This window comes from Podarcis erhardii (genome assembly GCF_964252035.2).
Source record: "Podarcis erhardii genome assembly, chromosome: 6".
NCBI lineage: Eukaryota > Metazoa > Chordata > Lepidosauria > Squamata > Lacertidae > Podarcis > Podarcis erhardii.
Window position 1 is genome coordinate 33,731,442 of NC_138510.1, and position 27,502 is coordinate 33,758,943.

At 45.0% G+C, this 27,502-nt stretch overlaps 1 protein-coding gene across 11 annotated transcripts in view; it reads left to right on the forward strand.

The window, feature by feature from the left end:
* NAV1 (neuron navigator 1) overlaps window positions 1–27,502 on the forward strand; it is a 278,297-nt gene that overhangs the window by 212,358 nt on the left and 38,437 nt on the right. For 7 of the 11 annotated variants that reach the window (XM_081866971.1, XM_081866977.1, XM_081866980.1 and 4 more), the window contains 7 exons: window positions 21,574–21,712; window positions 22,335–22,632; window positions 23,033–23,723; window positions 23,992–24,447; window positions 24,856–24,897; window positions 26,190–26,338; window positions 26,887–27,111. In XM_081866971.1, coding sequence (XP_081723097.1) covers window positions 21,574–21,712; window positions 22,335–22,632; window positions 23,033–23,723; window positions 23,992–24,447; window positions 24,856–24,897; window positions 26,190–26,338; window positions 26,887–27,111 — 2,000 coding nt within the window. The remainder of the gene's footprint in view (window positions 1–21,573; window positions 21,713–22,334; window positions 22,633–23,032; window positions 23,724–23,991; window positions 24,448–24,855; window positions 24,898–26,189; window positions 26,339–26,886; window positions 27,112–27,502) is intronic. The other 4 variants (XM_081866978.1, XM_081866979.1, XM_081866972.1 and 1 more) reach the window with 1 other exon arrangement.

A 27,502-nucleotide genomic window follows, 5' to 3' on the forward strand; every position in this document is an offset into this window, starting at 1 on the left:
CTTTTGGGAGTCAATATATGATTGTAAAATGTGCATGCGGTTAAAATATTTTTTTAAAATCCCTAGGCAGAAGTATCAATGTCTATGGAGACCAGATGCCAGGGATTAAATCAAGCCATGATACCATAGGTTTAAAAACCTTTGAACCTAAACCCTCTCTAAAGTCCAGTCTTGGTTCAAAATTAACTTGTCCTTTGTCAGCTCTCCCCACGGCTGCTCCCCTTTCCCCATACTTATTCTTGTAAACAAGAGGCTTTGTCTGTAAAGTCTGGATGCTCACATGGAACTGCAAAAAGTAGTTGCAACTAATTTCTAGCAGAGGTGGGTGAGCTAGGAGTGAAATTTCCCATGCTCCCTATTCGCACTGTGAATGTGATGAGGCCATTGCTCCCAACCCTCCCAATCAGTGAGACCTCCTCCTTCACAAACAAAAGTTTTGGGAAGGGGAAAGGACAAGTGAGTATGGCCAGTAAGGAGGCCCTTCCTGGCTCAATACAGTATGCACAGTTAACAAACTGGAAGATGATACTTGAGGAAGCTTCTAGATTTCTCTGATAAGTGTTGAAATACCAAGGCAAAGCAAACTCCCCACCCCCATCACTAATTTCAACCAGTTCTTGCCATATTAATAACAGGTCTAGAGCCACCCAGTTCTCCAGTGCTGTTATTCTGTCCTATTCAAATGACAACATGGTAGGGTAGCCGCAAGCAAGGCACCACAGTCTTGCATTTTAGGAGAGTAGACATGAATTTGTCCTTTCCTCTGGAACAATCTTAAAAAAGGAAAAACCATTAAAAAAAATTAAAACCAGATTTTTAAAATTTAGACCAAGCTTTGTTTATTTACATCTTTTTAAAAAAGTGATTATATTAAGTATCTCTAAAATAACCTGGTTTAAAGTTGATAAAACATTAAAACCTGCACTCCTGATTTGTTAAATCAGATAAAATGACACCCTATGAAAACATCTTGGTCTAATTCACATGTAACGGTAAATCATAGAGATAGCTCCTGCATTGCTGTCCCCTGAGTAGGAATAGCAAATCTGAGTAGGAGCAACAAGTTCAAACCAAGAATTAGGGTTGTTTTGCAGGTTTCAGATATGAAGCTGTGTTTGATAAACCAAGAAAAAAAACCTTGGCAAACATACCGGTAACTATTGAGTTTCAAAGCTTGTTTCCTTTGTAAAAGAACAAGCCGGCAAGCGACAAAAAAAAAGGGGGGGGGCTTGAGGTTAAGTATTATAAATATGACATAACAGGCCATGCACTATGCTTATTCAACATATGACTATTTAGACGTTCTCAAATATTTATTTTGCATGCCATGGAGAATCAATGTTGTTAGTGACACTTGCTTCTGGAATGTTCTGGGCACTTAGACTTCAAGTAAGTAATCTTGCTTAGTGGCCTTATGTAGAAAAAAATCAAACAAATCTCTAATTCATAATTGCTTGCTTAAAAAGATACAGTATAAATTCGGTAATGTACAAATGCATGTGAGCTGCATGGTTAGAGGTTTTGTGTCACACTCCTGGATAGTATAAAGGGACTATTTAGTTGAAAACAAGTAAGCTGTATTTATTATAGTAACTAACTAACATGCATGCTTGTTTAGGACACACAGGAATTAGAAAGCTGGAAAAATCATTTAAAAAATCATGTAGTCACCACTTTTTAAATCAGTGATTTAAATTTACCCCGCATCCCTTTCGTTAGGAAGTCAGATACACTTCTGTTTGTGTGCCAGAAGGACATTGAGCATTTTAGATTATGCTTGTGACTCTCATTTTTGCTACCATTAGAATGTGGGATTGTGCATATGTTGTGGTATTTACTGAAAGCTTCTGTTCAACTAATTATTGTCACATGAGGTCAAAACAAGCAGTGTAGTATTTTTCTTGGTGGTTTGACTGAATTTAGGCAGCCATGTTTATATTGTGTTCAGTCTCTAAAAAAGCAGCCATATAAACACATTGATTCTCTCAGCCTGTGACAATTCTGTATTCCTCCCTTTACCTGTGTGAGATGTCTGTCTGTCTGTCTAGCTAAAACAATTGCTAACTGAGGTTAACTCGAATCTGATTAAATAGACTCTAGTCCAGGGGCCAGCAAACTTACCACGCCTCGGGCCAGTGTCTCCAGTGCCGGTAGCACGGAGGGTGGGGGAGCATGTGCCCATACGCATGCGCACACACTATTTCCAGCGCACTTCCGGGTCAGAGGAGCACCGGAAATAGCTTGTGCTCATGTGCACGGGCCTCCTCCGATCTGGATGTGCGCATGTGCAAGCATTATTTCCGGTGCTCCTCCGACCTGGAAGTGGGCAGCCACGCAGTGCAGCGCCGGTAAGAGCAGGCGGTGGCAGTGGGCAGTGGGGGTTGCTGCGGGCCGGATAAACGAGTCCCTCGGGCCTTACCTAGCCCGCGGGCCTTAGTTTGGGGACTCCTCTAGTCCATGAAATTATGCTAGTCTGTACAGTGCTGCAGCTTGCACTAAGTTACCATAGTTTCTAACATGCTTTGGGCAGGAATGCACATCATGATGGAGACCGGGTTACTGTGCCAGGTCCTCTCATTTTCCCAACACTATGATGGAACCCATGCCCCTGGTGTGACACCATTGTATTATTCGTTTCCCTGACCCTGCTTTACATCATTGGCTGTCGCTGGTGGGAAAGAGGGAAATTCATAACACTGATAGCTTCATGATATGGAGTAAACATTAAGGGTGGCAGAGAGGACGAGCATGGCAGTTCCCCATTCAGTCCCCAGGGGTGGATCTACTATGAAACTAATGAATTTTGCTTTAAAAAGTTCATTGTTCCTGTATATGACATTTCCCTAATTTTCACGCCTCCCCCCAATAACTCGAAAACTATAAGGCATAGGGATTTTTTATTCACACCAGTGACTTTGAAATACAATCATACCTCGGGTCACAGATGCTTCAGGTTGCCTTTTTTCGGGTTACGGACCCGCTGAAACCCGGAAGTACCAGAATGAGTTACTTCCAAGTTTCGGCAGTTGCACAAGCACCGAATCACAACTCGCGTGTGCACAGACAATCCGCTGCGGGTTGCGAATGTGCATCCTGCATGGATCACGTTTGCAACCCGAACATCCACTGTAGGAAATAATTTAGTACAACAAGTTTAATCAAAATATAAGATGTAGTGGTATTAAAAACAAAACAAAACTGTGATGATCTGTTGTGGAACAACCCCACTGAAGAAGATAACAGTGGTTACCCAGACCTTGTTGCTGGTTGCAAAGAGGCTGCTATATCAGGAGCCCAAAAATGTAGGTCTGCCGCTGAGTATCCTCATGTTGCCCTTAACACATTTCCACCCTGTCATTGGAGACCTTGTGTGTCCAGCACCCTAAGTCCTTAGATATGGCTGAGCTCCTGGCTGCTGCTTTCTTGATGCATCCTCTTCCATACATGTATGAGCTCAAAGGAGTGCACACATTGGTATCTGAGGACCAAATCAAACATGATGATGTCAGTTCCATGTGTTTGATATCATAAAACTGCTTCAGCTGCATAGAAATCGGGGTGCTGGTCTGATTTTAACAGCAAATGGAGCATGCAGGTGAGGGGCACTGAACTTTACCCTACACCTGCAATTTATTCCCCACAGCCCCAAATATTTTTCACTCAGTCAGGGTCACTTCCCTTGTTGTAGCTTGCAGAGAAAAAGAAGGAATGAATTGTTTTTATTGGTTTTTATTATATTTATTAGATGCCTTCTCTTACTGCAGGCAACTCAAGGTGTTAATGAGGGTAAAGTTACACCTTCTTCACCTGCACACCTGCCTTTGCTGTTAAAATCAGATAACTTGCACCTCCCCCCATAATTGAAGCAGCTCTGCATTTGAACACAACTGTTAATGCAATATTTAGTTAGGCCTGGTTATCAGTCAGTAAAGGGCCAAAGTGCTAAATGAAAAGTATCTGTGGGACATCTACAGTTGGACTACAATTTAGTATTGGGACTACATTGCTGATTCAGTATTGACCAGTTAGCTTCTCCAAAGACGGCATATATAATTTATTTGTTCTCTGTGTGTACATCTACTTTCACAAAAGCAAATGTATAAAAAATGTAAAGAAATCTATGTTCCAAAATCCACAGCTGGCCAATACCTTTATTGGAACCAATAAAATGCCACAAAATAGTTAACAAGCTTTTGAGTTCTCCAGAACTCTTAATCAGACAGGATACTAAGCAAAAAGAGGGTGGAAGGAGGGGAAAAATCATCTAGCTTGATGTTAAAGCCACAAAGTCTGCATTTGGTCACAGTCTTAAAATGGGAGTGTTGGAAGAGACAGCAAACTTAGACCACAATCATGTACACACTTATCAGGGGGTAAGTCACACTGAACTCAGTAGGGCTTGCTTCTGAACAGTCATGTATAGAATTGCACTGACAGTTGTATTAGGTCATACAGGACTCATCTACTGCTCTGTGCTGCATAAATAGACCAGGCCCAAGAACCAGACAGACACTTTCGTTTAATAAAGTCTATAAGAAAGGGAACTAAAGGGTAATGTGTTAATCAATAAAATTATCTCTAAAAGGGCCTGCAGTAACATCCCTTTCTGGTAGTGCAATCTTTTGTCTTTTATATCATAGAATTATAGAATTGTAGAGTTGGAAGGGACCCTGAGGATCATCTAGTCCAACCCCCTGCAATGCAGAAATATGCAGCTGTCCCAATATAGGGATCGAACTTGCAACCTTGGCATTTTCAGCACCATGCTCTAACCAACTGAGCTACCCTGGTTTTGTTTTCCGGAGTGCTCAGTGTTACTGGTGGCTTTCTCTCTCAAACTTTTGCTTGCCTTTGCTAATGTCCAATGGGTAGAAGTTGGGAGGAACCACAACTCAGTGGAAGAGATCACATCCTTTGAATGCAAAGGGTTCTGGGTTCAGTCCCTGCCACCTCCATTTAAAAGGATCAGGTAGCAGGTGATGGAAAAGACCTCTGCCATGATCCTGGAGACTAGACAGTATTAGTCTAGATGGAAATACTGTGATGTTGCAAGGCAGTTTCCTATGTTCCTTTCTGTGTGATAATGTAACTATGTAATGGTAGAAGAATTCTCCTCTTCAGCTGACAATTACTAAAGGTGTGGGAACCCTGTCCTCTATTACATTTGGTTACCGTAATGACAGGCTACTCTGGTTAACTGCTAGAATAGAGGCTGAGTAAGCTGGTTGCTAATGCTGAAGCAGACATTCCTAGAAAGAAACTTAATAAGCAGCATTTTCTTAAGACAGGGACTCTCCGACACAGAATTTTACATCTCTTCCTGTAGTGAGGACATGAGAAAACCTGGAAAGGAATATGTTGTCATTTTCTTTTCAATGAATGGAGACTAGAACTCCTCTTGAGTAAAAGGATAAAGGGGTAAAAGGTTTGTGACTTTAAAAGGCCCTGTTTATTCTGAGCAAGGAGCTGGGGGAGATGCTTGGGGAGTCCATTTGCAGCTCTCAGAGTCACCTCCTCTCTGCTGTGCATGTAGCTGGATTTGTCCCCAACTTTGGTTGTGCTTCCACAGTCTACCTGGGTGGGGGCAGTGAGTGGGTGGCTGTAATGTTTAGCAAAACGTGGCTGGGCGACAAAAGGCTGAGTCAACACTTCCCCCACAGTTGGTCCTCATTAAGGAGCTGCCTGTTAAGCCAGGCAGCGCTGTGGGTTCAGCCCTTTTGTTTTGAAATGAAAAAGGCAAATACACTGAAGGGAAATAATCTGGAGCCTAGAAACAAGAGCTTGTAAATGAGCTTTTTGTCCCCGTTCTTCCTATATGCCCACCCACCCCTTGATAATTTATGCTCTTTAAGGAAACGTTAGTCTTATCCCTTTCTTCATATACAGGCTGCCCATGTGGTTTTGGCTTCAGTTTGTGCCAGACAGCAAAGGGGTCGCAGCTGGGAATGCTGCCTTCCCGTTGCTCAGGGTCATATTCACCATAAGAGAGTGTGCTGGTGGCTGCATGCAATAGTGTGAGGGAGCCGGTTCACTGTTGTGGGGAATTCCCCTGAGTTCATGAGACCTCCCCACTCCCTCCAGTCTGCAGAAGCAACAGATGGCCCCTTTATCTCTGTTGCAGAGCTACCTTCCCATGCTAACCTGCTGCTGTAAGTCTAGTGGCTAAGGGGTTGAGCTGTTAGCCCAGGAAGCCCTTTTTTTTTATCTCATCTAAGCCACAAGCTCATCTGGTAGCCTTAGGCAAGCTCACTATTCAGTCTTGGCATACCCATTCACAACGGCTGCCATACAAGGCTAATACTGGCCCACTTTATGTGGCTGCTGTACTTTTACTGAGTTAATGTAAGGAATGTTTTTTGAACCCTTGGCATCTACCTTTATAGCATTGATCATAATACCCCACCTCACCAAATAGAGGATTTCAGTTTCTGAGATTGATGGTTGCTGCCATTACTCCATGAGGCTCAAGAAGGGAAGAGTGCTGCTGGATTCTGCCCCACCAAAATGCTTTTGCTTGGAACAAGCTGAGGAAAAACTAGGTTGCATTTGTGGGGTGGGTGGGACTTGGGTAGGTGGACAGGGAAAGCATTCCAGGATTATGGAAAGATTGGGGACCAGCAAAAGGAAAGACATTTATGAAACATCTGCATGGGTTGGTGGCTTCTTCCTGTACACAATTCAGAGTTTATATGGCTTGGTGCCCAGATACCTGAAGTACTACAGACCAGTATACTGACATCAGTGTTCGAAACTCCCATTGTTCTAGGCGCATTTTGTGACAGGGAATTTCATCAGTGCAAGCAATTTCTGAGCTCTAGGTGCAGTACTGCACCTAAGATTTCAGATTCAAACTGCAGAGTGGAAGGAAAGGACCTTTTTCTGCCTCCCCACTTCCAGCTACTCTCTGAAGACTGGAGAAGAGACCCTCTAAAGAATATTAAGAAGGTGGGCAGGGGAAGGTGCTCCCATAACCTAGGGTTTAAGGTGCCGTTTAGCTCCTGGCTTTCATACCTCCATTTCTAACACTGACATCACCTTTGAAGAGGTGTTTGGGTGGCACTGACTTATGAGGTGATGTGCATTTCATCTGCAGAAGGGGCCTTCTATGTTGTGGCACCCCAACTTTGGGGCTTCTTTCCCCAGGAAGACTTGCCTGATGCATTCTTGTATTGTCCTTCACCTCGTGCTGAATTTTAATTTCTCCAGGCATTAAATATATATATAATTTGAGTAGATTTAGTTTGTTGTTGCCTTGCTTTTATTGACTCTGCTTGTCTGATAGATTTCATTTGTTTTGGTAAGTTTTGTTTATTGCTTTTAACTAGTTGTTATTAATTGTTAGCTGGCCTTGGAGTACTAGAAATGCTGAATGGTAAGCTATAGGGTTTTTGCTTTTGCAAATTAAATCAAAACCAGATTTGATCTGTTTTAAACAGATAAGTTTGTATGATAATGTGTCCCGCCATGAGAATAGCATAACAGAATCAGCATAGGGAGAGATTCAGGGCCGCATATAAGGTCTTGCATTTTCTAATTCTTGAGCCATCTGGATTCACTCAAAGCAAGAAAAAAATTATCCTTCTGGTCATATTAAATAAAATGTGATGCCTCTGACTATCCCTTTCCCACCCACTTGGCCTGATGGCTAAGAACATGGGAGTTATGCAAAAGTCCAATAGATGGTCATATTGATAAAATGTATCCAACCACCCAGAAATCAATGCCTTGCGAGTTTGTGTGCATGTGCCTCTTCCCAACCACATTTAGTAATGTCCGTTTTGTCCTTTTCTGTTAATTAAATCAAAGTCTAAACTTTTTTTCGATTTTTAAAGCGAAAACTATCGTATCTAATCCAATATGTTTATGCCGAACATTGATAAAACATTCCAGCAGTTGGGAAAGCTTGGTGAAGGACCCTAACAGTTTGCTCTGTCTGCACCAACCTCTTTCTGCTGTAAGGAGCCTGATCTCTCTGGGCTACTGCCAAATTAATTCTCTTTTTTCCCCTGAGAACTGCAGCCTCCCCTTTCTTGCTCTCACCCACAAACGCTTCTTTCCATAGGGTTCCCCTTCCCCTTGCCGCCCTGGGATTTGCTGGCTAGATTAGCTTGGCTTACTCAGAATGGCTTCAAACCACAGACATGTAATGAGGCAGACGGCTGACTCCCCCTCACTCGAGTGATTGTGAGGTCAAGGGAAGGATGCAAGCAGGGAAATGGAGAGAGTGGGTGGGAGGGAGGGAAAGAGGGGGAGGAGTTTATGCTCTACCCTGAGCTGCCAAAATAATTTTGTGCTCGTGGCCCCTCTGTCTTCGGGATCTTTTTTGGGGAGGACTTCTCTCTTGCGCTCTGCCAAGCCTCTTGTTGCTCCTTGTTTCAGTGTCTCATAAGCAGCCCTCCTGAATTTGATGTGGTGCTTAAAACAAAATTCCCTCAATGTTGCAGTGTTCAGGAGCATCAAAGAGATGATTTAGATGGAGTTTTAAGCGCAAACCACAGCTATTCGTGGCCTAGGGCCAGACGTAACTACTGCAAGCCCTAATGAATTTCAGCCCCTTAAAGAGATGAGATGTCACCCCACTCTGAATGCTTTCAGCTGCTGTGGATGATGTATGGCTTTCCTTTCCTTTAGCAAGTGGCCAGTGGAAGCATTGAAGCTGAGCTGAAAGTTTCTATTAGGGGTGGGGGTACCACTGGCCCTGCATGTTGACAGGGGATCTGATTTGGTCTACCAGGTTGCTTCCCCCCCCCCCCAAGCCACACCTAACAGCTGATGCTACAGTAACATCAGCTGAGCGGTGGGAGGACTAGGTTTAATCCTGTATTGGTCGCGCCATCCTGTTCCTGGTAGAGAACAGGATCTCGAAGTCTAGGCAGCAGGATATAATCTCCATTCATCAGCTGATGAGAGGAGAATCAAGATTGAAGGGAGATTGGGGGCTTAAAAGGGAAGAGGAAGGAGACATGCAAAGGGGGACACTTTTAAAGGGTTTTGTGAGCCGCCTCCTCCCACTTTCCTGATCAGATAAGAGTGGACGAGATTTTGACAGGTGGACAGTTCTGCCCAGTTTGGCCTGTGAGGCAGATCCTGATAAGGGCCTGGCCTGTGGAGTAAACAGGTTTCCCACCCCTGATTTACATCGTAGCAAAATTACCTCATTCTGTAAGAGGAACCCAGCAGGAAAACTCTTCCAATATGGTGCATATGGTTATGCACATGGCTCCTTAGAGCAATTATAAGACTCAGAAGTTTATATGTATCCTCTGTAGCAGGAGCTGGTTGAAGATTGGAACCCATCCTAACATTAAAAAGAAAAGCATTTCTGAATAGAACTGTTCCTGCAATCACAATTGTTTCTTTCAGTTGTGCATGAGTTTTTGATCTAGCTTAGGCTGAATGCCCAAAGACTGCTAGTGGTGTTCTTTTGCATCCAATAATAAATACACATCCTTTCACCCATCATGAACAGTCCTTTATTTTCGTGTCATTAACAACCTATAATTGTCTGCAGTGTGCTCTGGCATGCTTTCCTTCTTTGCTCTTGGATGCTGACTAAATCGTCCTTTCTGATCATCATTTTTCTTCTCTCAGACATTCTCTAGCCAGTTACTACCATCTGCTTGCTACTGAGGTAGTCAGCAGCAGAGTGAGTAATGTTCCAATGTGGTCATCCAGGTGTCATAGAGAAAATGATCTTTACACCTAGAAATTAGTGGCTTCGCTTTGCTATTCAAAACAAAGACCTTGCTCAGTTCAACCCTTTCTCCCTCAGGAGGAAATATGGTAACTCTCTGGCTTGTATCGAAAGCCAGCTGACCACAAATGCTCCTCGCAAGGCAAGTATAATAATTATAGTGAAATGCCAAATTAGACAGCAAAAAGTATTCTTGTTATGAAAGTAAAAGACCAGATGAGCTGTTGGAAATTCTAGCCTTTTGGAAAAGCTGGTAAGGGCTGCAATCTTGTTCCATTTAAGTCAGGGATGGCGTGGCTGTTGAATCCAATAGGGAGTACTGCATCCTGGCACAAAAAGAGTTTCCTAGAGAAGCTTGTCCACCTTTGTTTGCTCATGTCTATTCTTTTCTCAGTGTTTATATTGTGTGGGCTTATCAGTGTGAGAAAATGATGACAGAAGGTTCACTTTGCACTGTTGAGATGGCCTGTTAACCTTTGACTTCTTTGTAAATAGAAAACAAACCATCATACTTCTCAGTTCCTAGACCTGGAAATTGATGCCGCTTCCTATTGAATCAGAACCTGAACCTAGAATCAGAGACATAATGAGGGGCAACAGAACTTTCACTTAGCATGCTGTCTTAGTGATACTCAGTGTCAAAGCAATCAACTAGCCTGTAACATGTTTGTATTAAAGCAGTGTTTGTGCTTTAAGTGCTTTTATGGTGCCCTCCACCCCATACCCCTACATCAAGAACCAGTCTGGTGGCTGTAAATAGCATTCTAAACCACCAGAAAGTGCAATGGTGCGCGAATGCCCAATTCAAACTACTTTATTCATACTGTTTTGTTTTATGATGTATTTTGTCTTTTCATTTTGTATTTTTGTGTTGTGAAAAGCCCTGTGTTCTTTGGATGAAAGACAGTTTAATTAATTAATTAATTAATTAATTAATTAATTGAATCAAACAAACAAATGAATGGATGGATGGATGGATGGAAGGAAGGATGGGAGTTGCACCACAAAGAGAGTGCTGAAGTCCTGTTGCTTCCTTCTTACCTGCTTCTCAGTTTTAAGGTTTTCAGCTTGAGGGTGTCTTGCAGAGCAGAGACAAGTAGTAGAATGAATGGTGGTTGAGAACATGGCATGTCATAAAAAGTACCCCTAGAGACTTGCAAAGGGCACAGGAGAACCTTACTGGCCTTAATAGGTATGGACACCATGTTAAAATCGTTTGCAGTAGGAGCTTAAAAGTGCAGGATATTGACTTACGTGCTAGTGTACTAATGAGTTCCACTAGTGCAAGTGTGGCTTATAAAAGTGAGTTGTGATATTCCAGAGACCTGACTAATCCCCACCTCTATACAGTTCACTGGGAATGCAACACCTGGCAGGTTTGGGCCCAGGGTTTGTGAAGTCTCTTCCTGTTTTAAGTGGTGGCTAGCTGGGCTTTTGAACAAGAGGACACTGCACTCCTTGTTCTATCCCTTTTCCTCACTTCTTCATCTTTTGCTTCCCCCACCCTCACCCCCCATTCTGTCTTTCTTTGCTCCAAACAAGCTGAGTTTGCAAACAAGGACCCTCAGAAGCAGGAAGACTTGTTAGTCTTGGTGTTTTTCCCAGTGGGAAGAGGGCCGCCCCCTCCATATGTTCTTGCAGTTGTTGGTGCAGATACAAACAGTGCAGTGTTCAACGGACCGTCCAAGCTGGCTGCCTGACAGTCCCGCTTTTCATTTGCCCAGGGCGAGGGGGGGGGGATGCATTAGAAGACAGATCATCAAAGAAGAAGACTTCTCTCCCTCTAGGAAGCAGGACATGCTGCATTGCAGCCAAAGTGAAGGTAGTATGACCTTAATGTATTCTTGGCCACTTGTTATTATTGTTATTTTAAAGGGACAAATTATTGTTCAGCTTGATCTAAGTTAGAACTAACTTGGGTTTCTGATGCACCAAAAGTGTAATTTTTCAGTTACACACCCCTAGCATTTATGCTAATAGAGCATCAATACTTTCCCATTCCAAGGCTAAGTTGAAATTTAGACTTTATGGCTAGCAGATGCTTTTGCTACTGCTCTGTTCTGGATGAACAGCTTAGGCTAGCAGTTTTCTCCCTGCCACTGTGCATTCATACTACATGTAAGTACATCTGAGACTCAGTTTGCCATCTGTATGTCTGGTTTTCCTCCTTGCAAGCCCTGTAATCTAGCTGGGCTGTCCCTTTGCTTGGACAAACATGTGTCATTAAGAAACTGACCTCAGAGCAAAGCTGCCTATTTTATATAATAATCTTAAGCAAGTGCCAGGTAGTGCCTATGCAGCCGTGGAAATATTGTGAGTGAGGAAGCTTTAGCTCAGTGATTGCCAAACTTGGCCCTCCAGCTGTTTTGGGACTACAATTCCCATCATACCTCACCACTAGTCCTGTTAGCTAGGGATGATGGGAGCTGTAGTCCCAATACTTGGCTGGAGGGCCAAGTTTGGCAATCACTGCTCTAGCTACTAGTAATGGAATGGATCTTTAAGACAAGATTAGTCACCACTAAACATGAAAGCGTTCAGCAGTGATGTGTGTCACTGCAAGCAGGAGGGTAAAGACATTTCATTGGAGGAGATCCAAGGCCACTGAATAATTACTATTATCATTGTAATAATCTTCACTCAATTAAAGAGCATGTCCTAGGCAGAGAGATGCAATGGGAAAGAGAAGCTCTAGCATCCACTTTTTTTTTGCATAATTTCTTCCTGTGGGAGTCACAGATGGGGGGGGGGGGAGGCGGGATTTGACTACATTTAATCCGCCCCTTTGGCCAGACAAGGTTGGCTCCTAGATGCTGTTTCCATGGTGCTGTCAGGTCTGCTTCAGTGTTAACATGGAACTGAGGCTTCCATTTCACATACTATATGTGGATCCTATGGTACTGCTTCACATTTTTTTGTATTGATCTCTACAGAATTCTGGTTTATCACTTCTAGTTATGGCACAGTGTCTATCTATTTTCTCTCTCTATTGTTTCAGGTATGCCCATAGTTGCACTCTGTCTAGTCTAAGGGTTTATCCAAGTTTTAGTTTGCGCCACTTTTCTAAGCACGGGATTGGGCTTTAAAGCTCCATGTCCAAGCAGTTTTCTTTTTTTTGTCCTAATGCTTTCTCCAGGAAGGCTCACATCTTATGGCTGAATTGGAGCAAACAAAAACCAGATATTCCGCAGACTGATGTTTGCTCTGATTGAGCTGAGAATGGATATGAAGGACTTCACACGTGAAATGGATTACTTATTTATAAGATGTAATGGAGGTGCTGTTTGTAAGGTGAACAAAAGCGGCCAGCTAGAAGAATGGTTTAACAGCAAGTGAAGGATGTCAGCTGGACTCTTAAGAAATGATGCAGCAATGTGAGGAAATGATGGTGATGATATGTTTGGAACAGGAGCAGGAAACCTGGTTTTAAGAAATTGTATGGAATTAATTTAATTTGTTTTGATTTGTAATAATTTGGAAAATTAATAAAAATAATTCGGAAAGGAAGAAAAATATAACTCACTCTTCGGCACGGACCTGTGCCTGGAAAATGCAGTGTAAAACGAAGCCTGGATGAGCCTTTACTGTTCACATTCTGTATTAAAAGAAATATTGCTTTACTGTTTCCCCTCTTCCCCGGTAGAGTTGCTGCTCCTTTTACAGTGCCATGCAGAGAAAAGCTACACATGCCATGGAGATATAGAAAACTAGCGCCTATAATTAGCTGAAAGCACATCTAGTTTAGCATGTCTTCCCATAATGATGCCACTAACCAGTGCCACTGGGAAGCTTCCAAACAGGACATGATACCTGTCCACTGTTGTTCGAACACAATATCTGGTGGCCAAAAGGTATGCTGCCATTGAACATGAGTAACTATGACTAATAGCCAAGTACACTAATTACCATGAATTTGTCTAACGCTGATGCTACCCTGCATCCTGGATTTGCCACTCTGGGCTCCTTTGGGAGGAAGAAGAAGAGTTTGAATTTGATATCCCGCTTTATCACTACCCGAAGGAGTCTCAGAGCGGCTAACATTCTCCTTTCCCTTCCTGCCCCACAACAAACACTCTGTGAGGTGAGTGGGGCTGAGAGACTTCAGAGAAGTGTGACTAGCCCAAGGTCACCCAGCAGCTGCATGTGGAGGAGCAGGGAATCGAACCCAGTTCCCCAGATTACGAGTCCACTGCTCTTAACCACTACACCACACTGGCTCTCCACCAGGAAGGGCAGGATATATTAAATGCAACCAGTACATAATAATAAATAATAAATAAACCTGCCTAGCCCCAAATCTACCTCACCACTTTGTGACAGCAGGACAACTAAGTCAACAGCAAATGGAAGACATGATATTTCAGCCAGCAAAGCTCCTTTCTGTCATTTGTTGCAGATGTGAACTTACTAGTTATATTTCATAAACCTGTATCATGTTGCATAGTCTTCTTCCACCTCCCAAATAAAAAGCATTTCTTCATAAGCAAGATTTTCCATTACCCTGATAGCCTTTTCTGTTTGATAATCTTTTGAGATAGGGTGGCCAGAACTGCACACAATATTCTAAAAACAGATGCACCATAGATATAAAAAGGGAATTTTTGAATTTTCCTGACTGTGAACTCTCGGTGGGGGTGAACAAAATCTGATATCTGTCTAACTAATAGAGAACATATCCTATGGAATCTCTGTTCCTTCTTCCTTACACATCATTTCCATCTCTGTTTTAACATCTGGACACCAAATTCATAACTCTTGTGTGCCACCCTATCAGCTTTCTGTAGACTTTCCATTTGCTTTATGGAACTTCGGTGAGCAGCCATTGGCTCCTCTGCATGCCATTCACTGGCTCCTCTGTGCATTGTAACTCTGTGCAGACATTAAAAAGGTAAAGGTCCCCTGACAGTTAAGTCCAGTCGCAAACAACTCTGGGGTTGCAGCATTCATCTCACTTTACTGGCCGAGGGAGCTGCGTTTGTCCGCAGACAACTTCCAGGTCATGTGGCCAGCATAACTAAGCTGCTTCTGGAGAACCAGAGCAGCGCACGGAAACGCCGTTTACCTTCCCGCCGGAGCGGTACCTATTTATCTACTTGCACTTTCAAACTGCTAGGTTGGCAGGAGCTGGGACCGAACAACTGGAGCTCACCCCATCCCGGGGTTTCGAACCGCTGACCTTTTGATCGGCAAGCCCAAGGCTCAGTGGTTTAGACCACAGTGCCACCCGTGTTCGTGCAGACGTTACTGAAGTGAAAAAACCATTATCGCAACAGGGCTGCCACCCACTGATGTTTCCTTGACTGTTATCTCCAAGCCATCAGCAGCTCTTGATCATTTATATTTTCCTCACTTGTGTGTATTCGCTCAGTTTAAAGCATGTCACACATTCCACACCTTCACTCTTCTTCTTGTGAGATGTCATTAGATTAGATATTGTTGCACACAGCCCTAATCTCTGAAACCGGTGCAAGACACAACAGGTTCCAGGCATTTTACCCAGGGTTTGGTTTCCTTGGAGTGAGGGACAGTGGAGACTGGGGTGTCATTATGATATATGGTTTATTTACACAAATATACAACTTAAGCCTACAATTAAGGGGCTCACAGCATTAACACCCTAAGAGGGTCTTTCTTCTCCCATAGCCACAGCCTTGGACTCATGCAGAAATCAAGCATGTCTCTGACTCTAGCTTCTAGATCACACACCTCAACTCTGGCCTTGTATTTCTAACTGATGAGTGAAGGAGGGAGCCCCACCCAATTGCTCTCTAGCACAGTGCCACTTCCTTTGCTACCTTAACGATCCATACTTTGGGGGCCATTTTGGCCCTTGCCTGGCTTATTCAGCAATTAAATCCCTGCTGGATCCAGGAATTGGAAGGGACTCAGGAATACAGCCTACCCCCACCCCACCCCCACCCCCAGAAACAATATGAATGAGAGCGTATGAATTCCTTCATCCCATTGCATCACTCAGATATCTCTGGAAACAAGCAACTGATGAGTTGTTTGTTGACTAAAGCATCACAGAGGAGTGCATACATTGTGGCCTGTGACAGCTGGAATTGACACTGGTGGAGGGGGGGTATATTTCTTCCCCTCTCCTGGTCTCCCCTTTTTTCATTCACAAAGTGGACATTTGTCCCCTTTGTTGTTCCTCCACCCCAGACCTTGTCTAGACTTGTTAAATTGGCCTAAGGGGCTACTACTGACCCACTCAAGCAATGACCTGAAAGAGGCCTTTGCTTATCCTGATGGAAGGAGCTACATTCCAGTTTGTTCTGGGAAGCCCTCTGGGTCCCTCAATTGCTGGGAAGATGGACCTTAGGGAAAAATGGCAGATGCCACTCCAGCCTAAAGCACCAGAGTAATGCAGTGACCCAGTAGCATTCTTCACTTGAGATGGCTTGATTGACAGCTGAAAAGATGAGCTTTTCCACATGGCCTGCTGGGACATTGCTAGCAAGATTTGCTTCCATTGCTGAGACTGGAGGATGCCATTAGCTGTCTCTGGTCTCCCTTCCTGGTTATCCCAAAGAAAACCACAAGCGTAAACACACATGTATTTACGCAGCAGCACCCTTCTCTGGAAGCTCCTTTCCTTATTGTTTTTGTGGTGGGGCTTAACCCACATAAGTGTGAACTAATGATAAAGAAGAAAGTAGCCTGAGGAGCTCTTGCTCAGATTTAAACTTGCTAACAGAAAGTATTTGTATTTGTTTTTGTAGATACCCAAGCTGCATTTTTTGTAAAGTAAATATAAATGTATCTGGCTGCGACAGTACGGCCTTGCAAGCTATAAGGGTTATGGTAGTTGGTGGATGGGGAGGCTGCAAAAGCAATAAATACTTACCATCCTCTATTAATCCTCCCTCTGTATACAGCTTAATTTAACAATCTCATGCTATGACCTACAAATCTAGAATTTTTTTAGAGGTGTGTGTGAGAGAGAGAGTTAAGCCTTGCCTTTGCTAGGGCCTATTAGGACTTTTCATGGAGCCAAACTGAAACTTGGGAAGAAGCAGAATAGCCCATAGGAGTCTTACAACTGTCAGACTGTGTCATTATGCTGATCAATGGGGTGGGGGAGCAGAGGGAGTTATGGTTTTTTTTGTTTTGTTTTGGAGAGGATTTTGCCTCAGGAGTTTGCATCCAGTGACGGCAGAACTTTGGTAGCGTTTCAGAGAGTCAAGATGTCTCCATGTTCTTGTTTAGTTGCTCACAATTTGGCCTTGACTTGAGTACTGAGTCTTTGTTAACATACTGACTTTGTTTGGCTGCAGAGTGTTAAAGAGCCCTGGAGAGCAAGTAAAATGTGGTCCGCTGCTGTATCCACCCTCTTCAGTCCTGCTCCACAACCCAAAGCTGCAGTATGTGTGCCAACAAGACTCATTTTGTTCCATAGGGGGTGGGCAACCTAGCATTTGCGGAGGGGTGAAGTAATTGTTGATCAGCCTGGATGTTTTATTTCCTACAGGCAAAGATGAAGAGCCGAGTCTCCTCTCTCTTTAGAGATAGTGATCCTACCTCCTCCTCCTCAGGCAGGGTGGGGAACTTTTAGCCCTCCAATTTTTTCTTACAACTCCTATCATCGCTGTCCACTGGCTCTGCTGACTGGGGCTGACGGGAGTTGTTGGCATCTGTCTGTCTCGGGAGACAGTCAACATCTGGAGGGGCCTGAGGTTCTCCACCCTGGTCATGGGCTGTGAATAATAACTTGGGGGGGGTGTTGTTTCTCATCTTCTGCACACCATTGTGATTTCCTAGTGAGCAGGGGGGTGGGGAGGAATGGGTGTTAGTTAAGAGAATAGGAGTCAAAAAGAGCAGTGGAACAAGAAAAAAACAACGGCTGGAGAGCAACAGGCAGAGGGGGGCCGGGGAGAGACATAGCAGAACAACAGGAAGTTTTGGAGAGAAACAAAACCTTTATTATTAAGACACTGGGTGGGCTTCACCTAAGGAGCTCTGTCAATGGAAGCCCTGCTCAGTGGGGTTCCCTCCCTCCTCTGGAAATTGGCTCTGAGAGAGTCAGGAGAACCCCAGAACATTGCATGGGGTAAGAAGCGGAGGGAACATTTCATCTGACAAGTTGAAATGCTTGGTCTGTTAGAACATTCCACCCTCTGTTTCTGTGCAGGCTGGAAGTGTCACGTTAAGGAGCTGGGTGGGAGGCAGATGGCTTTCTCTTAGCTTGCCCCTTTGCCCACCCACGTTTCTGGAAGGCGCCATGGTGCTGTTGCAAAATCTCTGCAAACGGCTCCCCAGTTGCTCCTGTGTTCATTCTGCTTTCATTCTTGGAAACAAACGTGAGAGGGACTGGGAACCGCAAGAGCGGGCAGCTGTTGCCGACGAAGGAGGGTTTGCTCTCGTTCAGACTGAACTTGCCTGGGACTCTTCATGGAAACCTTAGGTGGCAAATGTTGGCAAAGGGAGACCAAGGAAACGTGGCTCACTTAGCTACATCATCCACGTAGTTTTTGTTGCCACCCACTTTCTGACAGGCTATTTTCATGATTTTAAGCTTTGAAGCACAGCAGCAAATCTTCACAGCAGCAACCAAGGCTTGTTACAGGTAGCAGGCATGCCTTTCCCAGTTATTTAGATTCAGTAATAAGAAATAACTGCTGAATAGAAATAACTGAATAGAAATAACTGCTGAATAGATGGATAGATAGTTTTAAAATGTACAACACAAGACAACAACCAACCAACTTATCCAGCCCCTCACTTTCTGAGCATCAGCTTGAGGTTTGGCTATTTTGGCTGCTGCTCCTTTCCTTCTGTCTGTTACAGACCAGGTGTTTCTCAAACATTTTAAACTCTCCCCCTTCCCCACAGTTCTATAAATACTCTCCTCTCCCCCAACCCCGGCCCAGCACAAACCATCTGTTTAATGGTTGAGTACTTAAAGATGGTATGTCGCTGGGTGAGTACAACCTGCAGCTGCTACCAAGGATCTGTGGATGGCGTTAAGCATATGAGAGATGCTTTTTGGATGAGTGGCCTCCCAAGCTCCTTCTTTGCACCCTTCTTCTCTTGTCCTTGGAGCTGCTTTCTTGCCCAGCGCTGGATTTCATAAAAGAGTTCAGTGCCCCTGTCCAGTTCTGGTCCTTGGAATCTGCCTTATGTCCCTTGGCCTCTTCCAATGAATGACTATTGTTTGATTGTTCTGAGTAAATCGAGTCATGAAATAGGTGGATGTGAGCAGCCCATGTCGGGGGCTTGATGTATGAGGCTGAAGCGAGCAAGGGAATGATGCAGGCTGCAGCTGGTGCCATTACATGAAGGGTGGAAATCCTGCCCTCTTGCCTGGAGAATGAAGGTTGCTCTATCTGGGCAAGCTCAGCAGAGCTAAGATGGAGGGGCAAGGGTGAGGAGATGACAGTGCTCCCTCGGTTCTGGCTCACACTCTCTTGCCTTAACATCCAGACATTCCACAAACACTCTTGGGTTCTCAGATCTTACTTTTTTTCTTTTCTCTGCCATCCTTCATCCAACGATCACAGGGTGGGTGACAAAATAAAAACAGAAAAATACATAACATAGAATGGACCATGAGGATCATCTAGTCCAACCTCCAGCAATGCAGGAATATGTTGCCCAACGTGGGGCTCAAACCTATGACCCTGAGATTAAGAGTCTCATGCTCTACCAACTGAACCATCTCAGAGCCAGTAACAAACAGAACAACAAGTCCACCTTCTCTCTAGAAGTTCTCCATACCAGCAGGTGCTAAGGACTGATAGTAAGTGTGCCATTCAAAACCAAGCCAATCTATTCTGCTTTCTTAAATGATCTCCCTGTGGTGCACTTTACAGCCTGGCTGTTGGCTGACATTGGCAGCAGCTCACAATAAATGTCACAGTGTAGACATTCGGTAATGCCTGGATTAGCATCTGCCAGTCTCCTGCTTCAACACCTATCTTGGGGAAAGACTTTGCTCTCTCTTTTTCCTATTTCCTTGGCTGGTGCTAGACCTGTAAAGTAATCAGGTGCAATATACACAGGGCTGCTAACTTGCTCTCAGATGTTGTTCTGCTCTCAGTAGTACCCTCTGCAGTACAAAGGAAGGCATTTTGGACATTTTTAACTAGACCCTTTTCCGCTGGCTGCTGAATTAGCTGCAGCTAACACAGATCCTGTGTTAATGAGAGCTCATTTGGGCATTTATAAGAGGACTGACAACAGCCTAGGGGTCACTTAGTAGATAACCTGGACTATTCACATTTTGGGGTTTTCTGCATCTGATGCAAAATCTCATATGTGGCAAGTATTCTCAAAAATACTTTCATTATAAACAGTGTTCTAGTCCTCATGATTGTCATGTGTTAGAATGCATCCAAGCAAGATCTACAAAAATGTTCCATGTTGGTGAAGGCACTGAACTTTTGTGCCCTATGTGGCTGCTTCTCCCTGCCAATGGTTCCAGTTATAGCACATTCTGGTTCTGTTACTGTCTGTCACTTAACCCCACCTTTCAATTTCTACCAGATTACTCCTTGCTAAAAATAAAAATAAAGTCCATCTTCTAGAAAGCTTCAGCTACTGGGTTCAGAGTGAAGCAACTATATGTGCAAAACATTTAGTAGCCTGCAACGAATTTGTACAAGTCCCACTCACTTATATATACTGGGTGGCTTATACGGTTTGTCTGGCAAGCTACTCATCCAACTACGTACTAGCAGCAAGGCTGGAATAAAGCAGGAAAACTGGATTATTTTATGAAATTTGGGCAAAGTGACAATTGTTCATGTAGAACTGATTAGTAGGGCTGCAAAGCCTTCTGTAGTGATCAGATGGTTTGATTTCTTCCAAATTGCCATGCTAAATAAGGTCCCTTGCTTGGCAACCATTGTTGCTTATGGTACCTTTGTACAAAGGATCCCCCTAAGAAAATTCTTAAATACTGGAACTGCCTATCAGACATGGTTCTACCATTATTTGAAATGGTCTACACTATTTATTCTTGAGTGCAAAGTGCCAGATGACATGAAAGAAGTATTTTATTTTACTTTTTTTAATAAAAAAAATACAGTGTTCTTCCTCCTTCCCCCATGCACCTGCTCCTCACAGACCCTCCACATAGGAAAGAAGCTTCTTCCTGTTCGTGGTGTTCCTGGACCCCTGTCCCATGTGAGAGGGTTGGCAACCATTCCTCATTCTTACTTTGACCCCGAGTCTCCTTCTGGGATGCCCCAAGATCCGACTGTTTATGACCAACACTCTTTTCCAGCTCTATCTTGTTCCAAGATGCAGCTGAGCTGAAAACCTCAGTTTCTGTATCTGAGCACTTTGCAAAATACACACTGATTTTTGGATTGGTTTTTCCAATGTATGTTAATGCATATGAATATAGTATTTTGAAGTGGCAATCCACTTATGACAAGAGTAAACTAGCCTGAGCTTTTGTTTACAAGCAAGCCTAGTCCTAGCAGCTAAGAATGAGTTTGTACTACACACGCGTGTGAGCTCTCTCTCTCTCTCACACACACACACACAGTAGCTGGGGGGGCGGGAGGGATGTGGAAATTAAAAGATCCTTGCTTCACTTATAAGTATGCACTGAAAATATGGCAAAAACCCATCCTTTAACCACACTTTGACCAACTTGGTTGTAAGAAAGGATTATTAGGCTGCTAGGGAGCAATAAATCTGTGACAAATTATGTATCAAAGTGTGCACTCTCGGGTAGTCATCAATACTGTCTTGCTGTATTTTTTATTAAAGTGTAGTAGATAAATATTTAAATAAACAAACAAAGCACCTTCTTTGAGCTGGCAGTATTGCCTAAGATTTGACTGCTACTGTGTGGATATTTACTTGGATTTTAAACTTTTTATGGATTATTATTAACCATTGTTGCCTCCTGTGTGTTTCAGCTGGGATGAGAGTAGCTCCATCAGCAGCGGCCTCAGCGATGCCTCTGACAATCTCAGCTCAGAAGAGTTCAATGCCAGCTCCTCACTCAATTCCCTGCCTTCCACCCCCACGGCTTCTCGCAGGAACTCCGCCATAGCGGTAGGTAGGACAGGCACCCAGAGAATGCGCCACGTTTTCATGCTGCTGTTGCTGCTGCAGTTTTGGTACCGGAGAAAGAAATTGCATGAAGCCCTGTGCTGTCTTTCTCCTTAAAAGTGTTCTCAGGGGAAAGATGAATACTTCTGCCATTGAATTTCTCCTTATATTGTGTGTGTGTGTGGGGGGGGAGCCACAGCCCCCAAAGCACTGAATGCCTATCCCCTTTTTTGCCTGCAGATGCAGGAGTGACCAGTGCCTTTGGAACTGAAGGACTGTTTTTTCTCTCCCATTTGTTAAGCTGGTGTAGTTGGGGGGCTATGATGAGGGGAGGTCTATAACTCTACGATAGAGCATATTCTATGCATGCAGAAGGTCCCTGGTTCAGTTCCTGGCAACTCCACTAAAAAAGAAAATACCCAGGTAGTAGAAGATGCAAAGGACTTTCCCCTGAGACCCTGTAGAACTTCCACCAAACAGAACAGACTGTTCGGGGCCAGATGGAGAAATAGCCAGGCCTGGTTTGAGGCAGCTTCCTATGTGCACACAGGAGGTTGGGGGAGTATTTTGGGTGGCAAGGTTAAGGTACCAGCTAACAGAATCCTCTCTGCTGCTTGCCTTACAGCTGCGCACGGACTCTGAGAAGCGCTCACTGGCAGAGAGTGGGCTGAACTGGTACGGAGAGCCAGAAGAGAAGGCTCAGAAGAAGATGGACTATGACAGCGGGAGTCTGAAAATGGAGCACAGCTCTTCCAAGTGGCGACGGGAGCGCTCAGAAATCTGTGACGAGGCTCCTGCCAAAGGCGGAGATCTGAAAAAGCCAGTCAGTTTGGGCCCACCAGGCTCCTTGAAGAAGGGCAAGACTCCCCCTGTGGCAGTGACCTCTCCCATCACCCACACAGCCCAGACCCTCAAAGTGGCAGGTGAGGTTGGAACAGGAAGTGGAGCCCTAGTGTTAGCTAGGCAGGTTTGTGGCTGCCACCTCCACTTCCCTGCCTGTTTGCTTCCCATTCTTCTTGAGAGTCCAGTCAAAGGTGCATGACTAACTGTAGGCCACAGAGAAAGAAGGGAGCCTGGAATGTGCTCATTACATCCTAGGGCTGCATCTCATCTCAGTAAAGTCTTTGATCATGTTCCCTGAAACAAAATCAGTACAATTTAGCTAGGGAGATGGTTGTACTGACACGTGCCCTGACATTGTGCTCATTTTGGTGCAGGGACTGGCTGTCCTGACTAAGTAGCTTTTTGATAACTTTCTTTTGGTCACCTAAGAAGCTGCGTGCACAAATGCCTTTTCTTCAAACTGAGTTATTTCTCCTGCAGGTAAACCTGAAGCAAAAGCAACAGACAAGAACAAGCTTTCTGTGAAGAACGCCAGCCTGCAGCGCTCATCGTCTGACGCTGGCCGAGATCGGATTTCAGATGCCAAGAAGCCCCCTTCTGGGCTGACCCGGACCACGACTTCCGGCTCTTTTGGCTACAAGAAGCCACCTCCTGCAACTGGCACTGCCACGGTGATGCAAGCTGGTGGCTCGGCCACCCTTGGTAAGATCCAGAAGACCTCTAGCATCCCAGTCAAGCCGGTCAATGGAAGGAAAACGAGCTTGGATGTCTCTAATGCTGGGGAGCCTGGCTTCATGGCCCCAGGGGCCCGCACCAACATCCAGTACCGGAGCCTGCCACGCCCAGCCAAATCTAGTTCCATGAGCGTGACTGGTGGGCGCAGTGGGCCACGGCCAGTGAGCAGCAGCATTGACCCCAGCCTGCTCAGCACAAAAGGGAGCATCAGCGTCTCGCGGCTGAAAGAGCCCTCTAAGATCGGCACAGGCCGGAGCACGCCAGTGCCAGTGAATCAGACGGACAGGGAGAAGGAGAAAGCCAAAGCCAAAGCTGTGGCCCTGGACTCTGACTGCGTCTCACTCAAGAGTATCGGCTCCCCTGAAAGCACCCCGAAGGCTCAAGGTGGGCACCAGACTTCTGCTAAAGTGGCTGAGTTGCCACCAACTCCACTCAGGTAAGAAGAGTTGTGGGTGTTGATTATAATATCGTGATTATGATTTAACAGATAGAAGATAGGATGCAGCAGAGGGGGAGAAACAACAACATATGTTGAAAATGTTGAAACTTAATAAAATATAATTTGGAGGGGGATGACGAATTGTGGGTGTTTCCCAGCAGGCCTATAGCTGGGTTGAGAAATATGTTAAGCAAATAAAGAAGTGGTACGATAAGAGCTGTGCAAAGCTCCAGTCATCTTCTAACACCATGTTGCTTTCCTTCAGGTCAGCTGCCAAAAGCTACGTGAAAGCTCCTTCTCTGGCCAACCTGGACAAGGTGAACTCCAACAGTCTGGACCTCCCTCCCTCCAGTGAACACCAGATGCACGGTGGCAAACTGCACGAGCCCCATCCAGCTGCAGCAAATGTGGTCCCCCACCTCACGTCGTGCTTCACGCCAAGCCCTGCTCCAGTCCTTAACATAAACTCTGCTAGCTTCTCCCAGGGCCTGGAGCTCATGGGAGGCTTCAGCATCCCCAAGGAATCCCGCATGTACCCCAAGCTCTCAGGGTTGCACAGGAGCATGGAGTCCTTGCAGATGCCTATGAGCCTGCACAGCCCCTTCTCTGCAGGCAATACAACTGCTCCCACCACTGCTCCCACCCCTCCCGTTGTGGCTGCTGAGGAGGAAACCAGTGAGATGTCCTGGACGGGGAGCCCCAGGATCACACACCTGGACAGGTAGAAGAAAGTGGGGTAGCTTTTATTTGATGGCATGATCCCCAGGCAAAAGGGGACGGGGCTTTTTTGGAAACTTGGTTCTCTGTGGAGCAATTCCTGTTCCCTGCAGTTAAAGTATTGCAGAGCAACAAGGAAGGCAGTTGGGGAAGTGGAAGTAGAGCGGTGGAATTGCAGTGCAGTTGAAAAGCTTTATTCAAACTCCAGCATAATGTTGCAGTTCGCTGTTCTTGCCCATGGTGGAGTTCTAGCTTCATGTTCATGGAGTTCTAACTCCATGCTTCTAAACTAAGCCAGATAATGCTCTGTATTCCCAAAACTTCATAAACCAGTTTATCGCCCATCAGATGCTACAGCTGGACTCCAGCAAATGATTAACAAATACTGTTGTGCTTGCTTCCCTTCCTGCAGCTCTAACCGTGATCGGAATACATTGCCCAAGAAGGGACTAAGGTAATCGTCTTTCTACCCCACCCCTCACTTTCCTGTTGCTATCAACTGATGGTCAAATAAATTAGTGGGCATGGCATACAGTATGATGTTGCAGTAGGCGAAACCTGCTTTTCACTGTGGTCATGCTAACACAAGATGACCAGTTGAAGAAATCTCGGTGTTCCTCGCAAACCAACACTATATGTTATTTTGAGCATGCTGTTTATCATCCTCTTAAACAGGGTACTTAATATTCTACATGCTGCAGAGTAAGATCCCAAAAAAAATCAATTAACCATGGTGGTTCATAAAAGCAGCCCACCCTGTTTCTGTTCAAAGCAAACCAGTCTGGGGATCTGGTTACATCTCTCACTTCTTGGTCCTGTTGCAAGACTGTATATAGTAATGCTAGGCACAGCTTTCCCAACTACTGTATGTGGAGCACAAACTATCCTGGGAGCCGTTTGCTGTGAACAATATTGAAGTTATTATTTATTTTTGTTTATAATGGCCATTGTGGTGTTCTTTTTTTTTTTTAAGCACTTTGGTATTGCGGTATGATGAATGTTCTGTATGCGCAAGCATTTCAACTTGCCAGATGGAATGATCCCCTCTCTCCTTTCCCTGTGCACTTTTCTGTCCCCCCCCCCCCCGAAAATGAAACAATTTCAGAAGTGTAGAGGAAGCCTTGTTGAACAAGCAGAAGTCCATGCACAGGGCTTCTTCTGGCAGGGCTCATTGGGTGAATCTTGTTTAAAGTCCTCAGTTAATAAATGATGTTCACCAGAATGAAATACTCTGCAGAACTCTATAGTATGGTAGCATTTGCTGTTAACTGGCCATGTTCTAGAGGGCATAATAAATTGGACAGTATATAAATGGCTTCCATTGACTTTTTGTAGCTGTGTTCAGATAGTTACGGGGTGAATGCATGCACTGAAGTCCAAGCCTGAACAGGTTTACTCTGAAGTAAGGCCCAAGATTTAATGAGACTTAATCCTAAATTAAATGTTCAAAGAGCTGTGGCCTTGGTTTATCTATTTTCTCTCATGTCCTTTGGAAAGAGTACCTGGGATGGCAATCTGCTTTTGAAAGATCTGATTACCTTGTTAGCACTGAGTAATCCACACTTTCTTAGCATCACCATTGCTATACAATTAGGTGCTCCCAAGCGAAATGTAGAATTTATCTTACTATGACTTCAGGAACTGGCTACATGAGTGATGTTAAGCCTAAGCCACCATAGTTGTTTTATGGCTACAAAATTCCTCCAGTCTTCCTTGTTCTACTTCTCTCTCCCTTAATTTTGGCAGATATCAAATCCAGTCCCAGGAAGAGGCCAAGGAGAGGCGGCACTCCCACACGATTGGAGGATTGCAGGAATCAGATGATCAGTCTGAGCTGCCTTCCCCTCCTGCTCTCTCCATGCCATTGGTGGGAAAGGCACCACTCACTAATATTGGTTAGTGCCTTCTGTTTTCCTACAGGGGGAACTTTTGGAGACAGGTGTTCTAAACCAGTTGAAGCTGATGCTGATCTATACTTTCTGAGATCCTTTCCCTTAATTTTCTTTCTTCTGAGATGGCACTGCCAGCTCACCTAAAACCGACTCCAAGGTCAGGGTCATGTCATCAGAGGATGTTAAGGGGTGGCCTGGTGCAAGTGTTTACATTTTACACAGGTGCAGATTGGCTTGTGCAAGGAACGGTGTACATTCAGTGATCCTACCCTTGTCTGTCTGTCTGTCTGTCTGTCTCCCTCTCTCTCTCTCTCTCTCTCTCTCTCTCTCTCTCTCTCTCACTCTCCCTCCCTCTCTCCCTCCCTCTCCCTCTCCCTCTCCCTCTCCCTCTCCCTCTCCCTCTCCCTCTCCCTCTCCCTCTCCCTCTCCCTCTCTCCCTCCCCTGGCTGCCACCCCTGAGTCTAGTGAGCCCTCTGTTCCTACACCTCCCACCCCTGCTTCAAGCAGCTCCATCTGACTAGCTTGTCTTCCCCTCCCTCCTTCTCCTGCAGTGACCCCCACGGCAGCCAACACCCCGAGGATCACCCGCTCCAACAGCATCCCCACCCACGACTCCACCTTCGAGCTGTACAATGCGTCCCCCATGGGCAGCACCCTCTCCCTGGCAGACCGGCCCAAGGGCATGATCCGTTCGGGCTCCTTTCGCGACCCTGTGGATGATGGTGAGAGTCCTGCACCCAGCCAGGAGGACAAGAGTCTCCTCCACAGTAATAATGGTGAGAGGGATACGGTCGCGACTAATTCTGTCCGTCAGGTCTTCTCAAGTGCGCACAGGTGTACTTGGCAGGTGGGCTGGCGCAGCTGTGGGAGCTGCTTCTTGCTTGCAGGGGTGCAAGATGACATGGCAGACCTGGGGACGGGAGGTGTGAGTGGGTGAGATTGGTACCTTTCAAGCATTGCTTTCTCCCTCCTGCGCTTCCAGCACCACCATAAACAGGATGTGGGAGGCAGGCACTCTGCCCATTACCCAGGGCTAGCTTGCCATGGGGCAGAGACAGCCACACCCCTTTTTAGGATGTGTGTCCACATTGCATCTGTATAAGACTTTAAAATTACACAAAGCCGATGAAGCACTATGCTAAATAATAATAATAATAATAATAATAA